Genomic DNA, 19,546 nt, shown 5'->3' with positions numbered 1-19,546 from the left:
GTACATTGAAGATTTGCACAAACGGCAAAAAATGCGCAAAATCTACAATCTACACCTCTTTGCGTATTTTTAAGGTTATTGCCATTTTTAACGTTCCGTCAACAAATGAAATCGAATATTTTTTTGTAAACATGGTAAGTTGTGGTCGCTGATCCAGGATGTCGTTTGAAGGGCATAAATTTTTATCAGATTTGTCGTCACAAATCTTCGTTATAACGTTAAGTCACAAACTTAGGCTACAATAAACAAGTAACCTTAAGAACACCACATAGTGTGTTTATTTTCAAGTTGAAGGTTGAAGAGGTGGTTTTCATTCAAATAATGTTATTGATTCCCGCAAAACGATAAAACGCCTTTTAATCGTTTTCCAACTTTCATTTTCGAGGGTGCGTGGTGAGGCGCACGACGCCTTCGGCCAAAACCCTATGAAAATTAGCGTTTGACTTACCATAAACATAATAGAGATTAGGCATATTATAAACATAATACAGAAATATTTTAGCATTAACATAGCAAAAATAGGCAAAAAATCCTGTTCGGTGGTTCCATGGCAACGTGTTCCCCTTGGATCCGTCCCTGGTCAGTTTGCCTGTAAAATTCAGAATATCGGTATCGGTCTAAACCAGGTGTATCAAACTTGTTGCTTCCGACCGTATATCACAATTTTTTAAAGTCTAGGCGACCCGGAATATTTCCATTTGTTGAGCCTATTTTTCATTTGCTATACCCCTGTTTTACACCATGCTCTTTAACTGGAGCAAAATGGTTAAACTTATGGAAATTTAAATATTAATATACAGCATTTTATTTTGTACAATTTAACGAAAATGCTAAGGCAAGATACAAAAGTAACTTGTTCAATGAGGTAAAATTATAAAAGTGAAAGTTGTTAAGGATAAAGCCATCGATCTACATAAAAAAAACCTTTTTAATAGCCTACCTAGTCCTAAACACGTTTTATCGCTCATTTTTATTTACGTCACCGTCATCAGTGCAACGCCATGGCAACAAGGTAAGCTGCACTGCGCTTGGCGCGATAAGTAATTTGTTGTCCTTCTTTCCGAACGCGTGTGCTCTGTTAGCTATAGTAACACCCACTAACTCGTTTGTGCATCTCGTTTACACTTGCGTTTGTAATCGCCCGTAAAACATTTTTCGACAAAAGAGATAGCACTATTAAGTAAATTAGATAATTTAAGACTGTTAGCTTAGTCATTCTTATAAATATTATACCAATGCACGCATAAAGTCCATTGATGCAGTACGACAAGCAAATCTTCGTAATACAACATTACCTATGGCAATTAAGTGAAATAGTTAATGCCATGGAGTAACAGTTATTTTAGCTTTGGTCTTCACTTGTTTGGGCAATTATAACCACCTGTCATTCATTTGAGACATGTCTAATTTAGCTTTGTCAGTGTTTGTTCAAGGGTGCTTTATAGTGTTTGCCGGAATAACAATGTTCTGTCGTTATAGAGTGATAGAGTGATCTGTCGTTATAGAGAGCTTTAAAGATTTTAGTAGAAATATCGACAGTGAAATACCTGGCCATTCAAATTAAGCAAGGGGAATAAAGACTGTCAAGCACACCTGGTTTTTAAATTTTATACTGTTATTTTAACTAACTTAAGCCTGTGTGCTGCATTTCAAAGTTGTACAAATAAGACTACAAAAAGGGTGACAGGCAGATAAAAATCTACTAATCCTTGTTTAGTTTACTTTGTTGGAAGTAATAGAAGTATATGATTTATACAAGCATTACTTTTGATTCAATTTAGCTTCACCTGGAACCCGAAAAGCCAGAAAAATGGCGGACAGTAATTTAAAAGTGGCAGTAAGACTGCGGCCTTTCATATCCTTTGAATTTAAAAATTTGTGTTTGGTAATCGTTTGTTCAATTTTACAACATGTATTTTTTTCGAAATAAAACTATGTTTTTATAACTGGATAAAAAATTGTGTTTATTTTAAATGTATTACACCTGGCTAATCACTTATAAATATATATTATACATATATATATATATATATATATATATATATATATATGTGTGTGTTTGTGTGGCCCTACTATGCTTTTGGTTTGCTATAAAACATTTTATTGTTTTTTATGATAGTCAACCAACAGTAAAAATACAAAACATGCATTTATTTTCGAAAGGTCAAACAAATATATACCTTAAATTATGTCATGTTTAACATACTAATATAAACAACAAAAAACACATTAAATGTCTCTAAATAATAAGACCTGTATGTGTATACTGTATATACTTATTTGTTGTATTTTAAAATGAATTTATTCTTAACACATACTTACAATGAGCGTGAGAGAATGCGCAATGCCAAGCTTATTATCGAAATGAATGACAACACAACAGTTATCACTGACCCTGAAAACAATTCTGCTGAAAAAAAATTCACATTTGACTATTCCTATTGGTCACATGATGGTTACAGAGAAAGGGAGGATGGATATTTGGAACCTGCAGAACCAAGATATGCAGACCAGGTAGGTTTTGCTAGCATTAATTAAAAACTGTAATTGAACCTTTTTTCATATCTTACTTAGTGTCGTTGTAATTTTTTCTGCTGTTGAAACAAAGGGCTGTGTATATCTATTTGACAACAAAACAAACATAGGATGGCAGATTTATTAAAGTTCAACCTAAGCGGGGGTACTATTATATTTGAACTCTGTCTAGATCAATATTGACCTATCATTGTTTGGAGCAGTGTGCCACCTAAACTTTATTTAGGGTCTTTTATACTCTACCACTGCTCATAATTGTATTTTTAGGGTGGGCTTGGTTTTAGGGTGGGACAGATTTTGTACTGTATCATTTATAAGCTCTTAGTTACAAAAAAATAAGTTTAATTGGCTTTACAGTTTAATGAATGGTATTCTAATTCAATTATAAATTATTATTATCCTTTGGATGAAATTATTTTTTTTTTAAAACCAAGTTCTCTTATAGGTGGTTTAGGGAGACCTTAGCAATGAGTAAATTTCCCAAGCTACTCTTTTACTCCAAGCTTTAATATTTGTTGTGAAGCGAACGCGGGTGTGAAATGTTTGTTTATCAACAGGCAAGGGTTTTTGACGACCTGGGCAAGGGCGTTCTGGAAAATGCCTGGAAGGGCTTTAACTGCTCTTTGTTTGCCTACGGACAGACCGGTTCTGGAAAATCCTACTCGATGGTGGGATATAATCTAAACAAAGGTGGGCATTTGCTTGAACAGCGCCTAAAGTTGGTTACCTTTATAAATCTGGAGAGGTGTTGTTCAAAATAGGATTTTAATCACACGCGTATCCGTGAGAAAACCTTTTGACGTTTACCCAACGATTTTTAGACAAATGTTTCTCTTGTGCAGTTTTCCCACAAGTACGAGCGCTCTATCACGTCACTGGTTCACGGTTGAGATGCGTTTTCAACTGCTCGCCATATTTACCAAATTTTCATAATGGTGTAGCAGCCAATGACCCTTAAAACTTTCAGGTGGTTTAAATTCAATGTTTCTGGACTTTTTTTTCAGGCATTATCCCGATCACTTGCGAGAGACTTTTTCAGGAAATCGACAGTAAAAAGGAAACAGACGATGCGGCCAAAGAAGCTGAATATCAGGTAATAATTAGCTTTACGGCCAGCAAAAAAAATGTTTGTTAAATATCAGTTTACTGTGCAAAATGAGAAATACAACGACATTTGTAACTTTTTAATAATATCCTTGTTTTGCGACAATAACATGATAAATTAGTATAGCTCAAAATATTTCTAGATTTTGTAGCTCATAATACGAATTAGGATTCTCAATGTAATGATTTTAACGCACTGGGATCACCGAGGGTACATGCATATTTGTGGTTGTGAGAAGTTAAAAGGTCCAAAGTTGACTAAACAGCTGAAATCCGACTCTTGTGTTTATTCGGAGGCGATACGTCATCATACGAAAGTTACCAACAAGTTACTTCAGTTCTCAAAAGCCCCTATAGACTTGTCTATCTGGTCAATTGGATGGTTTCGATGATACTTTCAAAAAGTGTCACGGGTCAAATAGGTATTACCGGGCATTTGACTGTGGTCTGTTTTAGCAACGGCCCAGGAATTTCTACCAACTCTTATTGTTTGTTGATTCCTTTGTTCTTTTGTGTCCATCCATTATTCGTCAGCTGACCTGCGACCTTTATTGTTTTCGCGCGCTATCGCTGTACGTTCATTATTTCCCCACGTAAAACAAACACGTTTTAAGTGCTTGTTTGGGAGTGTTTCGATGTCAACATGTGTCTACACTCTTTTCATTTAGGAAGTCAGATAAATGTTGGAAAGTTTGTTACAAAAATAAATTCATAAATCAAATTCCAATAAACATTTTTCAGGGTCCTTCCATTACCAAATATACTTTTAATTAATTTTAGAAAAAAATAAAGTTTCCTTTAGATTGGTTAATTTTTGTGCTGCCGAAAATGGATGTGCGGTATATGCTGTTATATTTTACATCACTAAGGTCTCCGTATCAATGCTGGAAATTTACAACGAAACGGTGAAGGACTTGCTAAACGTCGCCTCTTTCAAGAAAGGAGGACTAAGAGTTCGCGAACACCAACAGAAAGGATTTTATGGTAAAGATCGTAGTTGTGTATTTAATAGTTTAGTCAAATGACATCCTTTTAGGGTTTTAATGATAAAATAAATCATTTGACAGTTTGTCTTTGCATAGAGTACAAATGTAGATGTAGACTTGTGGAGTAATTAGCCTACTATTCCCTTATTGTTTAAACTTCTCTTGTTTTATAAAAAATGTTGATTGGGTTCATGATTAAAAAGGACAAACGGGTGCAACAGGTAAAAACGTTTAGAAACCACTGGTTTAAAAAAGCCTCTTAGTAAGTCAGGCACTATATATTGAGCTAACTCTTTATTTCACACTGTTGGTCTAATCCTGATTATTATCGAGCAGCACTTACGGGTGGTAAACTCAGCTGAATATTATCCACTATTAGTTGATGTATTATGACATCGTAGTCCGAATGGAGATGGATTTCTGTTTGTTCAGCGGTTTTCACAAGTATGAATTGTTGTAGGGTATCGTTGTAAAAACTCACTTTACTTTCTGAATGCCAGACATAAAAAAGGAAATACATATACACATGCATAAACAAATGCCGCTTATACGCAAAACATCTTGCTGTAATCTATCAGTACGAATTTCTTAAACCATTTTTGTTAAAATGACACATGCAGGTTCAAATACATACATATTTTCCAATCGTTTCGCTTGAGTTGACCCTTTCAGTTTCGAGAACAAACCAAACACCAATAGAAGCCAGACAACTGGCCCTTCGCTTTTGTTGCCTAGGTACAGCTATTGTGTCGCCCAATCCACCTGTTGTGAGTTTATTGCGCAGCGTCTGTGCTTATTTTGTAGAGATACTACTACCGCTTCCAATAATTATTGAGGCAAATTTTTATTATTGAAATGTTCACAGTACTAGTCTTTCTGTTTGTTTTTAACATTGTAATACTGTAGCGCACAATCAAGGCAACCACACTATCTTTGCTGTCATCGTTTTCGTAATTTCTACTCAAGCTATTGATATAAACCGAGTCCATTAAAAAACGGCAGCAAACAAAAAAGCCTTTTACTTAAATTACCTATACTAGAGCACCACAAAATTACTTTAAAGGCGGAAAAATTGTGTGTAAAAGGGAATAATTTTGTGCCCCCAGGATATTTTTTCTATTTTAATATATAAATTTTGCTCGACATAATTTTCACATGTTCCGTAATTTCCTTATGAATAAGGAGATTATTTTTTGAAAAAAAAAAAAAAAAAATTAAAATTGTCGTTCAGTTAACATTTAATCATAAAAAATAGTTTTGAATTATATTCAACGACACTTTAACTGTGTTATGTCTTAATTAGAACAATATGCGCTACGCGAGCCGGCAGAATTAACCATCCCGGCCTAGTTTATCGCATTAAGTTCACCTCGAACTTCGTTTTTGCTTTATATAAGTGTGTATCTCTAATTTGGGCAAATGTATTGAACAGTATTTTGCTAGTTTTAACTTGTATTTTAACTGTTTACACACTTTTTTCTAAAATAATCAGCGTCTTGTTTTTCTTTTTTTTAGTTGTTTGTCTTTTTTGAAGTGATTAAAATATCAAACGCATTCCAAAGAGTATTTCATAAACCAGAAAAAATAACTGAATTGTGTAGTCAGTAAAACATCAAAAACGAGTGGTTGGTAACGTAAAGACACTAATGCAGTACTTCAAACAACAATATGTAACAAACTTTTTTAGTCAAAATTTGTTAAAATTCCAATTTTTTAGTTAAAAAAATAATCGCCCTACTTATGATGTACAAATGTAAGAAAGGATTTCGCAGCATGCCATTTGTAATAAGGGCTGTAATTTGCCTCATCTTTTAGATTACATTTTTAAAAGAAAAAACTATTGTCCGAAGAAAAAGATGACGCATTAAAAGCAAGAGGTTCTTTAAACAAAATAAATACCAGTAAGCATGCCCATGTTAAATGCCATACAGGCTGAACACTATTGACATATACCGAGGGTCTATTTCTAGTTTGTGTTACTGGCAGGTTTTTTAGCGGGTAGGCCCTATAGTCAGTAAATAATGATATACTTTGGTCCTAATGGTTCCTTGTTTGTTTCTCTATAATCTGGCAGCATCACATAAAGCTGTGTTTATTTGCATCATATTCCGAAAAACGTACCAGGGTCTATTTTATAAAGCCTCAACCTTGACAAGAATGTGGTGCTTTTGCTGTACGAAATACAATCTTGTCCTGCTCTCGTTTCAGTCGAGGGTCTCCAGATTGCACCGGTGAGCAGCTACGCGAACATCGAGGCTCGAATTGCCGAGGGAACGCGAAACCGAACGCTGGCCGCCACCAACATGAACGCAACCAGCTCGCGCGCGCACACCATCGTCGCCATCAACTTTGTGCAGAAGGCCAAGAACGACGTGGGCAAGAGCATGACCAAGACGTCCGTGATCAACCTCGTTGATCTGGCCGGAAGGTGAGAAGAGTTAGCCGAATTTAAGAACCGAAAATATTGGGTTATACACGGCTACGGCACGCCAAACAAACCAAATTTTCAAAAGTTGCATACGGATTTTGTGTTTTTTAAAAGTAAAAATATAAATAAAAATGTTTACAAACAGTTTATTCTATTACTTGTTTCCTCTAGTTAGGCAGATCCAAACCTTTTAGTATTCCAACCATTTTTTTAAACTTTATTGATAAACAGAACGTTTCTGGGAAAATAAATTCCAACTCAAGGTGAGTCTTACCATTAGTCTTGCTATTTAAACATTAAAAGCCACAACATACCGCTTTATAAGAAGTAACACTTTAAAGTTAACTCGGCCTTTGAATTGGTTGCGAATCCTAAAGCATAAAACTAACAGAATCTGTCGTATCCCTGTTTCCAGCGAGCGCGCCAACAGCACAGGAGCGACCGGCGACCGCTTGAAGGAAGGCTCGATGATCAACAAGAGCTTACTGTGTCTTGGTAACTGCATCAAGGCGTTGGCCGACCAGCAGGATGGAAAGAAGGTCAGCGTTCCCTTTCGCGACTCAACGCTCACTCGACTGCTCAAGAACGCGCTGGGAGGCAACAGCAAAACCATCATGGTAGGGTTTAGGATTGTGTTTCGATATGAAGCTCTTTTTCGTCAGTGAGTTAAGCCAAGCAATCGAACTTTAAATAGGGTTTATGTCAGTGGTTGTCAAATTGTAGATCGCTGCGCTCCAGTGCGTTTTAGAAGTGCCGCCACTTTTGGTGCTATTAAAATATAACCTATTTGACGAGGAAACCAGCTGCTATTTTGTTATCAGTTTTGGCCTTTATATACTACCGGCCATATAAACACTAAATACATCATGACATTTTCTAAAAGTATGGTAAAAGTTGAAAGAGTTAATATAACTACCGTTTTTATTAACAAACAAGTTTACACAATTCCGCCTCTAGACCTCTGAATCAGATATTTTCCTAAATTTTATAACAAGATGTTTTAATCTTACAAAACCCTGTGGAAATGACAATAGAAGGTTACCTACATTAAAGTTATATGATTTTAATTTTAACCGTGACTGCTAAAGTCTAACTAACTGGTTTGCGGTAAAGAGAAATAATTAACATTGGGTAATTGCTTTGCAACATATTAACAAATGAAGCACATCAACAACAAGCTTTTGTATATTTGGTTGCGTGGCAACTCTCTCACCTTATCAGCGCGACCGTCATAATTACACCACGTTGTTTGTCAAGAAGTTATTGCAAAGTGTATCGTTATAGTTATGTACAGCTTGTATTCGGGTTAAGCATTTGCTATTGGCATTTTGGCCGCGCAATCACTAACCAAGTCAGACAGAATACAAACCTTTCTTATAATATAAAATTATAGTGGTAACAAATTATAGTAGTAAAAAATTTGATATTTAAACAGTAGGCTATGTCCTCTAATTGAAAACAAGCATGACGTTGTGGAGAAAGTTAAGACTCGTACACAGCGTCTAAATTTACGGCACACGCAAAAACCGCCTTATTTAAATTTCAGTCACATCGATTGAGTGGTTATTTTATGGCTTAGTAGGGTCCATCATATTGGCAAATACAGATGTGTGTTATGGCAGTTTATAGCGGCGTATATTTACCCATACGTGCTTCGCAAATTTTTATTGTTTGCTCAAACTGCTATTGAATTTTACAGCCCCCGTTCCACATTTCAGGGATTAGGATGTGTACCTTTCGAAGCCGACACGCGGCTAAACGTGATACCTTGAGTTTCGCCGGAGATAGGAAAATGTGCCGCTTTATCGTAATTCCGATAATACGTTGCCTATATAATAGTATTATTAACGTTACAAAAAATACGTTGCAGTTCGTTTTTATGTATAAAAGTTTTGAACTGACACTTCTCCAAAGATTTCGTTTAATTGGCGATGTATTGTTTTAAAACAAGTTTCGTGGACCGTAATGTGGGCCATGGATCAATATACATTACAATACATTACTTAAAAACAGTGGATTATTCTAAATGTTATTTGGACGATAAACAATTCAATTACCCATCTAAGCCAAGCATACGCATTTGGCAGTTAGTTAAGAAATACTGGATACATTTCGTTCATGTAAATTAGTGTCGGTCTTATTTTTTAGGAATCAGCGCTCTACCTTGCGCTCAACTCACCTAACTTTCGTACTTCCAGAGTTCACCAAATACGTCCCGCGTGCCTGATCCGGCCCGCCGGGTCAATTAATCCGACCCGCAGCATATTACCTTAATGAAGATGTAGCCCAGTTGGAATATAATCGAATGCAATTCCAAACTAAATTTCAATGAAATTTTATACTGTACTACAATTAATTAAGGCTCACTACAGTTTTTATTGCATGGACATTTGTTTTTCCTTTGTTTAACGATAATAAAGTTAATAAAGTTCGACAAACAATTTTAGATCCAGCCCGCGATTGAAAATCCCAACAGTTATCCGGCCAGTTAAAAAAAAAGTTGGGTGACACCTGCGTCAACTAGGCCAAAGTTTAACGGAAATTTTAGAGCGTACAATAAGATGTAGAGGCAAAACATTTTACTTTAAACAAATGCAATTCACCCCAATGCGAAACCGATTGTCTTTGACAGCAAGAGTGCTTCCGGTATGCAGGAATTGGGTAAAAAATGATGCACGTAAGACGAATTACATAACTTTGTGTAAACAGTTAGATTCTCTATACGGCCCAACCTACATTAAAGAAGCTTAATAAAAACATTCACCTAAAAGACCTTAGCGTCCACCGGTTGAGAAGCGCCGAACACAAGTATGACACGTTCCTGTGTCTAAAAAAAATTTACCCACTCTGTTAAGCCACACTTGCCCGAAAACGGTGTTTGTCGTTGCCCAGATCGCTGCTTTGAGCCCGGCCGACATAAATTACGAGGAGACGCTTTCCACACTCCGCTTCGCCGACCGCGCCAAGTCGATTAAGACCAAGGCGGTGGTGAACGAGAGTCCTACTGACAAGCTCATCAGGGAAATGAAGGGGGAGATACAACGGCTGCAAGGTAAAATGGAATAGTCTTTTCTTTTTACTAGAATTTTGTATTCAATATATTCTGCTCGTGTGATTTTTTACGATTTATGCTCTTTACCCTGGATTGATAATAATTTTTGTTTCGAATTTCACTTCTGGCCAGCCGTCAAGAGTGACACACAAATAACTAATAATGTATTTACCTATCTTCATGAAGAATTTAACATTTCGAGTGTTCATAATTTATATAAATACTAAAAGATTGGAGAATAACAATTTATAAACGGTTAAATGCACCATTCGGGCGCATTCTTGAAGGTCCTTATTAACGCGCTCTCAAAGGTGCTAATTGATGCACTCCGGACAATTAGTTGATACAAGTGCGTATCGAAAGGTCAAGTGTTGTATGTAACCGCAGAATGCTTTTCTTGTCTGAAAAATAGAACTTCTAAAAACACAAGCAGCTGGAACGGTTGTAGTCCAGGGAGTCGACCCCGAAGAGCTGGAATCACTGCGCAAGCAGCAGCAAGAAGATGTGAGTGATTTTAATCATTTAAAGTGACGCTTTTGAAACTGGAAGAGTCGAATAATTTAAACACTAAATTTTTGTGGGTTTCACCAAGACCAGGCTCGGAATGGATTTCTGATGGATGACGTCATAAATTGACGCCGTAAAACAAGTAGACTTAATAAACCTGCTGTTTCAGCTGCAACAAATGTGAATCCGAAATGGAGTCTAAATACATTTGGGAAAAAAAGCGCCAAAGCGTTTTTCAAAATTAAACTCATGTTTCTTCTTTCCGTTTTTTTTTTTAATTCAACACCAAGATGTCTATAATATAAAAACCGTAGCTACTTTCCTATTAACAGATGTCGATTGCCACGTTGAAAGATTTTTTTAACGTAGACCTACTGATTTGCCGATTCGTGATTCGGCCTTTCTATTTGTGATCTATTTGTCAAAAAAGTCGCTATTTCTTCACTGGCGACTTGGCTTGTATTCAATTGATTCTAATTGAGGCGGGGTATTCCGAATATTATAAATACTTTTTGAAACCAGGATGTTTTTTCTGTACTATATACAATACATTCTATGATGTGGCAATTACTTTTTTCTCGCAGTTGCTCCGAAACCAGGAGGAGATGGACAATATGGACCGCACTTGGCAACAAAGATTGGATGACCAGGAGAAGGAGAAGTTCCAGCTGCTTCTTGATGAGCGAGCTAAGCAGGTGTGTTCTTGTTTGTAATTCCATGATGGCGCTGTGAAATAAACATCCACTTTTCCATGCATATGTTTTGGTTTGGTTTGAAGCAGTGCCTTCAGGTTTTTATCCGTTTGCTATTATTCCTATTTACCGAACTTATGGATTTCAAGCAGATACGAGTAAAAAATACTCTGAGTTACATCTGAAAAATTCGAAAAGGGAAACTGTACCTAACTACTTGATGTATTGCCCAGAAATAAAGTGGATAGTCAATGTTTGAATTGCTTCTTTCAACAACATGAATTTTATCAGTGCTCTGCAATAAAAGTATTAATTCTATTTGCAAATGCTGTGAACCCCTTTGATAGGTCACAGTGGACCTAAAAGGTACCATAGACCATTAGTTAAGAAGCCCTATTTTGAATTGTTTCTATAAATATATATTTTCAGGAAGCAAGAAAGACCACGCCTCACTTGTGGAACCTGAACGAGGATCCGGTTCTAACTGGAATGATCGTTCACTTCACTCCTCCAGGTCAATCGACTATTGGCAGTGTCGATCCCGCAACCATTGTACTGAAAGGTCTCAGGTAAAAAAAAAACATAGTTGTACTTTAAACCGTTCTAATACTGCTTTAGTATAAAAACTCTCACCAAATGTAGTATTTTACAAAAATTTCATATTCCAATGTTTCTCAATCTAGCATTCAGAAAGACCACGCTGTGATGGACAACGACAATAACAGTGTAGTCCACCTGACACCAGGCGATGGGCAGAGCAAGATCATGGTTAACGGAAAGGAAATATCTGAGAAAACTGAGATACGTCACAACGACAGGTGGGAGCTACGTCACAACGACAAACTTTCGTTGTCTCGAAGTTTTGTTTTACCGCAGATATTACACTGGGGTCCTTTGCTGTTTTTTATTTAAGAACATCGTTCAAACTTTTACTGTAAATTTTTCTACATATAGTTTTGAATTAGATACGTTTTTTATTGGACAATTTCAATGAAAACGCATTTTTTCTTAGAACACAACATTCCTAAATATCATACCGTAGTATAAAGTGTATAGTTTCCTAAAAAAACATTTAAAAATAAGTAAAATATATATTTTTTAAAATGCATATAATTATTTAAAAAATATGAACATATATTTTTTAAGTCATTTTAAATACGAACATATATTTTTTAAGTCAAAAAGAAACATAATTACATCTTTTGTCAAAAGCACCCCAACTGAAAAAAAATTACACTAATAAGCTCTCTATGGCAGTAAGAAATGCTGGTGGTCGCCAAACTAGGTTCTTAGCGCTCGACTATAACTAGCTGTTCGACGGGTTTTCCGTTTACTTTCGATCGCCGATCGGACCGAAGACGATGATTGATTCGATTATTTTGCCGGAGATGTTGCACTAATTTGATGGGTATCGAACGTTGTTTTTACAGAGTGATGTTCGGCTCGAACCACCTGTACGTCTTCCACCATCCCCAGGACGCGGCCAGGCAGGAAAAGAAGGGCGAGGACGTTCAGAAGATCTCGTTCGACTCCGCCCAGGAAGAAATCGCCCAGAACAAGGGATTTGACATGGACAAAACCGGAAAGTCTAAAGGTTTGAACTTCCGTTTTAGATTTTTAGACTTGGAGATCGAAACAAACGCTTAAAATAAAATCTCCCGTTGAAAGTGTTTATTTAAATAATTGGTTTCTACTGGTAGCAGAATTGTTTTGTATATATGTATAATTTGTATATGCGTATTATGAATGTCAAGCCTATACAAAAGTGGGTTGCATTTTGTGAATTTTAAAAATCTTTATTTATTTTCAACATCTCTTACTAAAACTTTCAGCCATTATGCTATAACAATTATCTATATATTTTGTCTTTAGCTATAATATCAACAATTATATACATGCATTTGTATATGCTTGGTACTGAGTCGTGTTGTGACCTTTTGCTTTCAAAGGGTTGTATTTCTTTTCTTACTGACTTTATGCAACCAGAAGTTTAATAACTTTACAACATGATCATCAATTTGAGTAACATAAAAGTGGGTGCTGTTTGGCAACTACAGACCTTCGCAACTACCAGCAAGTAGGGAAGCCGCATCTTGAAAGCATCCTCTTATATATTTTTATTTTTTCCTAGACGACATCTTACTCCAGGAGGACCTTATCCAGGTGATGCCCATGGTTAACGAAGCTAACGCCATGTCGGAAGAGCTCGACCAGAAGATGGTGTATGAGATTGCGCTGATTAGTCCGCAGGCGCGGGGTCTGAAGGATGGAAAAACCGAGGTTCGTTGGAGCACTTTGCTGATTTTCGTATGCGTCATCAGAAAGTAAAAACAATTTAAAAAGGCAAACTTTTTGTAAAATATGGTTGACTTTCAGTTTGCGTCTAGTGCTACGAAATATAAACGTAGTCGCTGACCAATAGGTGAAAAATAGCTGAAACATGGCGAATGATGCTGAACTAGTCGCTATCAATGTGGCCATAATAACCTGATTAAATAAAATAACCAGCGTGTATAAACTTTAAATGCAATACCCGGTATCAGCAAATTGTTGTGTCACGTGATCGCTGATTTGTCCGAACATTTTCGAAAACTGGACTGCTTTACAATATGGCCATCTGGTACAGTGGGTTGTAAGCAGTGTTGTAATGACTTAAGTCAATTACTTGACTTAAGGGCACCTAAGTCACTGTTTTCAAATTACTTGACTTGACTTAAGTCTTTTAGACAAATCACTTCACTTGACTTAAGAGTCAAATGACTTGGGTTTAAATAAGGTGTTTTTATTTACCATTTTATTTTAAAATTAAGCTATTTATCGCAAGTTTTGCACATAAAACGATTAGATTGCTACATGTTGTTTTTTTGTTATTTTTTAGTTGAATTATTGCTTAAATCGGTCAAGTTTACCCATTTTAATGGTTTATCGTTTTGTTAGTGGTTTGACTTGGAGATGACTTGCTTTAGTAATGACGAGACTGGGACTTGACTTGGGAATCTGACGACTTGGACTGGAACTTGACTTGCTATATTTAAAAAGGCTTGACTTGGACTCAAGTCATTTAACAAATGACTTGACTGGGACTTAAGTCATTTCGAAATGACTTGTTTACAACACTGGTTGTAAGTTTAATGCTTCAAAGCGGTTTTACAAACGACCAAAATCGCAGTAATTCGCGTTGTTTGCGCACAGGTGTCGATTAAGGCGAAGAACCTGTTGACTGGCAACGAGTACTGGTGGATCAAGAACGACTTCATCGACCGTAAGTACGCCATGCAGGAGATTTATCAGAAGTACGTTGAAGGAGACGACGAGTGGAACGACGACCTGGTGCGTTCAATTGTGGTTGTCTGTAAATAATTAGTCGCTACCAACAACACTCCAGAATGTTGTATTTCTAGCTCTTGGTTTTGCGAAGTTTCACTGCGAAATCTATGACAGTTAATTTCATGAGGGCAAAGATCTGATTTTATTTTTTTTAACCGTATAGGGGCACTGTTAAAATAAAACTTATCATTAGCTTTTTTAAAAATTATTTAAGCATGCCCACTTCCTAAAAATAATGCTATTTTAGAATAATTTATAACAACTGCTTTTTAGTACAATTTTTCTTACTTGACAGGGAAAATACCCCTTCGACGAAACGGAAAACAAGGAAACCTTAATTGGCTCATCATTCGTATTTCTACAAAGCCTTGCTTACTTGGTAAGTAAAACGTAAGCTTTGCAGGATTCAACACCATGACAGTGCATTTCATCTAAAAAATCAACAGAACAAAAGGTGTCGTGTTTTTGCACAAATATTTGTTAATTTCTTCTGTCGTGGACAAATCTGGAGGAGTTTTCTAAATATAAATTTTGAACAACTTTATTTCTCTTATGTGCTGCAATGAGCAACGGCGCATTATCTCGCCATAACTCTATAGTGTCATTACGCCGCTTTACGCATAGTAGTACCGTCACGCCACTACCTTGGCGGGCCGTAGAGAATGACGTCATCAGGGTGTGACGTGTTCCAGATGGATATGAGCGACACGGTGCCGATTCGAGACTACCGCGGCGCCGAGGTTGGGATGATGACGGTGGAGGCGAACCCGTGCAATGAGCATGGAAAAAAGCTGGAGGACGACTACGTGGACGACCCTAAGCAACTCAAAGGCAGGAACCTCAAGATACAGTTCATCATCAACAAGATCATGGGACTTCCACGAAGATATTCAGAGGTAGAATGAACTAACTAGCAAGGATGGCTTGGTTTTTACGCAAACAAGTTTGGGGTTAAGGCTTTGCGAATGTCTTCTACACGCATACTGTGTAACTGTGTGCGCCCAAGGGCCTTGTATTCCTCAGCTCTTGTATTTTAGTTCAATCAGATGAAAATACCTGATAAGTTTTCGGTAAAATTGCAGCGTTTTCTTGATTCATAACTTTTCATGATCTTGGGGAGGTTATATTGTATATGCGTACACAATATTCGAAAACCCGTTTTGGAAACTGTTAATCCATTTTTATCGTAAACAAACAGAAGTCTTTATCTGTTATAATAACATAAACTTATACTACAGTAACATGTGTAACTTATTCAAATAGAATATACCAAGTAAATTACTGGGAAGTAAATATAATAATAAACATATTAGCATAGTAAGCAACTACAACTGAAAGACCAACAAGCTATAGTACAAAGGCTAGAGCTCCTTGCTGCTTAAAGCACAAACACAAAGTGAAGGACAAACTAAGATTAGCCGAACACATTAATTAAACCGCATGAGAGATAGAAAATCATAGAACACTCAAACAATTTAAATAACTTAACAGACACTAAACTGAAAAAAATGAATTATTGCTATAGGCTACCAACATTCCATTATCGCAAGATCCTTTTAAATGTATCTCTATATCGTAAGAATACCAAGAAATATAGTTAGAATATAGTAACCCTTCATACAGATCTCGTGTCGCTTCAAATTCTACCTAGCTGGTGATTGGAACGTGAGCGAGAGGGTTAAAGCTTCGGCCAATTGTGAAATGAACTTCGAGAGGATGTTTACCATTAATCCTGTCACTGAACAGGTTTGTCTCTTGCGCTTTTTAATTATAACTTCTTTTTCTGCAAGAGTTTTCGCAAAGAAACGTACACCTAGAAAATGTGAAAAAACTAGCTATGAATGGTTTGACTTTTTCAACTTGATTGAATTGACTTAACTTTTAATTGTCATATTCTATAGCTTCTTGCAGAGTTTGAATCTTCGCCTATCACTGTTCAAGTTTTGGGAATGCAAAAGAATGAGGTATATAGATTGATTTGTTATGCTACCATAGTAGCAGTAAATGTAAACACTCCATAATGTTTTGTAGTATATTTGTATGGCTCAGCCAAGTGACATGACAGTGTGGGCGTAACTTCCCCTTTATTAAGTTAGGGCCTTTAGGACAACATTGTTAGAATTTAGGTCATTTCTAAACACACGAAGTAGTAAATGCAAACAAGTACATTCGATAAACGGTAGGACATTTCTCGGCAAGGGTTAAACTTTTGTCGCTGATTTTGTGGCATACGTCTATCAGTTGTGCATATTCATATTGCCTTAGAAAAGGCCACAGCAAGAAGTTAAGCTGACCGATCCTTTTGCTAACAGATGGACAGCGCCAAGCAGGCCATGAGCACGAAACAGCTTCTGACACTGGATAGCAGCGCTTCGGTGACACGCTACGAAGTGGACAAGCCAGACCAGTCTTCAACCCAGGTCGACGGTGCGCAGGCTCCCGCGCTGAAACGACGTGAATCCGAAATGAAACATATGAAGCAGGCCATCTCCACCTCGAAAAAAGCTCAGGAAGAGGTATATTGCAGTACTTGGCACCTGATTTTTTGTCGATATTTTTAAACACTTGTTCGTGGTATTTACCAGGTAGAAAAAGCAAACGTGAAACTGCGAAAGGAAAACGAAGACAACAAAAGAAAGATGGAGGAACTCGAAACGAAACTGGTAAGTTACGGTCAATTAAATGTTTCTATTGCGTCCCTGATGAGACACACGGTAACAATTTTTATTTATTATTTATTTTTTTGTTAAACAATTAAAGCTATTTTGTATAACAAACTCTATAATACAGGATCTTATCGCTAAAGTGGTCAAAGAGGCCAAAAAAAAGAACGAACCTATGGTTCTGGTAAGTTGTACTTTTTTATATGATTCGTTATATGGCGATACAACATGGCTTACCTGTAGTTTGGTGCTTCTTTATGTGCTTACGAACTTTGATTTTTGTTATTTTAACGAACAGGCTGAACCAGTTAAGGCGATCTTGCACCGATAATTTACAGGTAAGCCATGTTTTGTTCAATCTTGGTTCGCATATAGTGTAAAATTTATCTGATAAAATGTTTTTGTTAGATACAACTGAACTGAAAGGTCTTCTATGTGTCCTACCATTTAAATATACAAGTCGTTTTAAGTTGGCTGAACTGTTGAAAGCAATCACAGCAACGTCTGTGATAAACAAATATACATCCAATAAAAAACACACTTTACAAATTAGAACTACATCATTTGGGATTTTATGTTGTGAGCGTGAATCGGGTAATTTCTGATTATGTCTCCTTTTCTGTCCGTTAGTCAATCATATCAAGGGCAGGCTAAAATGTCCTTCACTTATTTACTTTTTGTTAGGCTGCGAACCTTAAATCGAATTGAAAAATTATTCTTATTTACTTTTTGTTAGGCTGCGAACCTCAAATCGAATTGAAAAATTATTCTTATTTTCTTTTTGTTATGTTACGAACCTCAAATCGGACACTTGTTTTGCTTTTTTAATAGGTTGCGAGGCTGGACTACATTTTGCAAACCGCTAAAGACCTTCCAGCACAAAAACTTAAGGAGCTTACTCTCAGCATACAACATGCCTCGTCAGTACAACCATCTTTGGACTTTCACAGCAACCCAAAACCCAGTAATAGCAGGCGTTCCTCTGCGAAAAACAAAAAATCCGGTGTTTGCACCTTGTTGTGACAACCTGTTTTTATAAAAGAGCGAAACACTGTGTGTGACGATAGACTACCAGGCAAACGCTTTTTTACGTATTGTTTGTTGAAAATTAATTTTGCCGCCCCTTTAATCAATGCCACAATAAGCCAAGTAGACTATTGGCGCCACCCCTTGCGCATCGAAACCGTTTCATGAAACTCTTGTACTTAGGATCGATGGTTGTCGCGCACTTTGTACCCCTTTGAGAACTTTTTTGTTTGTTTGTTTGTTTGTTTGTGCACTTAATTTGCCTTTTGCCTTGTCTATGCATTGTGGGATCTAGTGTGTTGTTTTTTAATGTAACGCCTTATGTTCAGGGTTATTTTTCCACATAGCTTAGAACTGTACGTTATCTACGTGGTTTTAAAGTGAACAGTATTGTTTGATATATCCTATGGTGTATATTCGGAATGTTGTATGACGTTTTTTCAACCGTAAACGGTTTTAGTGTACCGAAATAAACATTTTTTAAAAATATAGTATCACTCAAGCCTTACTATTTCATGAGCCACGTATCTGTTTTTCAGCACGTTTTCACTTCAATCCCCGCGCTTTAATGCTACATTATTCGCACCGTCCATTTTTAAAACAGGTCACTTTTAATGCACTGTATTCATTTTAGCGCGATTTATGTTTTGTTTTTCCGCCCTGTACGTTTTGAACTATTTCGATGGGTGCGCGTTGCATGTGTTTGCCTCTTCTGAACCGTGCCTTTGTTGTGTGTTTCACGCTGTTCCCATTTTTTCTAAGTTGGTTCTTGCGTTTGATTCACGCACAAATTGTAAGTGTTAGATGGTGCCCTTCACCCCTTCTATATACAGCACAAATTAATATTTGCATTGGTCTCGATTGTAATCTAGCCAGGCTTTGAGTTGTCTTTGACTAAATTGCAAAATAGAACTGTGTTATAGTAGCCCTTATTTGGGTTTAAATTTATATACAATAAACATTTAAATAACAATTTTCTATATTAGTGCCGATTCATTTCATTTTTCCTATTTATGTTTGATTATCATTTTTTTATTTTAATTTAACAATTAATTTAAAAACAAAAATCCATATAAAAATGCCTCGACATTGTTTGTATAACAAAGTGTTAAGGCATTTATTTTTTCAACCGAATGTCATTAGAAAAGATTTAAGACCCAAAAAATCAGTGTCATTAGGATTAATTTAAAAGTTTTCAAATTTTGGTGAAAAAAAGGTCAGCCTAA

The 19,546-nt window shown here is 36.4% G+C and overlaps 1 protein-coding gene across 3 annotated transcripts; it reads left to right on the top strand.

Moving 5' to 3' along the window:
* The first annotated feature begins 1,097 nt into the window (after positions 1–1,097).
* On the top strand, positions 1,098–19,171 carry LOC146160675 (kinesin-like protein KIF28). Of its 3 annotated transcripts, XM_083385980.1 has the most exons (24): positions 1,098–1,856; positions 2,324–2,514; positions 3,093–3,225; positions 3,540–3,628; positions 4,509–4,623; positions 6,834–7,053; positions 7,469–7,670; positions 9,946–10,105; positions 10,518–10,609; positions 11,197–11,307; positions 11,734–11,873; positions 11,988–12,122; positions 12,735–12,898; positions 13,436–13,584; positions 14,497–14,634; positions 14,927–15,010; positions 15,324–15,527; positions 16,255–16,377; positions 16,533–16,595; positions 16,944–17,147; positions 17,217–17,294; positions 17,422–17,478; positions 17,593–17,632; positions 18,126–18,259. In XM_083385980.1, exons 1-23 carry the CDS (start codon positions 1,811–1,813, stop codon positions 17,623–17,625), a joined length of 2,931 nt encoding a protein of 976 aa, XP_083242106.1. In that variant the 5' UTR covers positions 1,098–1,810; the 3' UTR covers positions 17,626–17,632; positions 18,126–18,259. The 3 variants fall into 3 exon arrangements, with proteins under 3 accessions (XP_083242106.1, XP_083242105.1, XP_083242107.1); XM_083385979.1 differs by lacking the exon at positions 17,593–17,632 and having other exon boundaries at positions 18,126–19,171; XM_083385981.1 differs by lacking the exon at positions 17,422–17,478.
* The last annotated feature ends 375 nt before the right edge of the window (positions 19,172–19,546 follow it).

The sequence above is a fragment of the Ascidiella aspersa genome, chromosome 3 (assembly GCF_963924565.1).
Source record: "Ascidiella aspersa chromosome 3, kaAscAspe10.2, whole genome shotgun sequence".
NCBI lineage: Eukaryota > Metazoa > Chordata > Ascidiacea > Phlebobranchia > Ascidiidae > Ascidiella > Ascidiella aspersa.
Note: the sequence above shows the minus strand (reverse complement) of the source record. Positions and strands in the feature narration are given on the sequence as shown.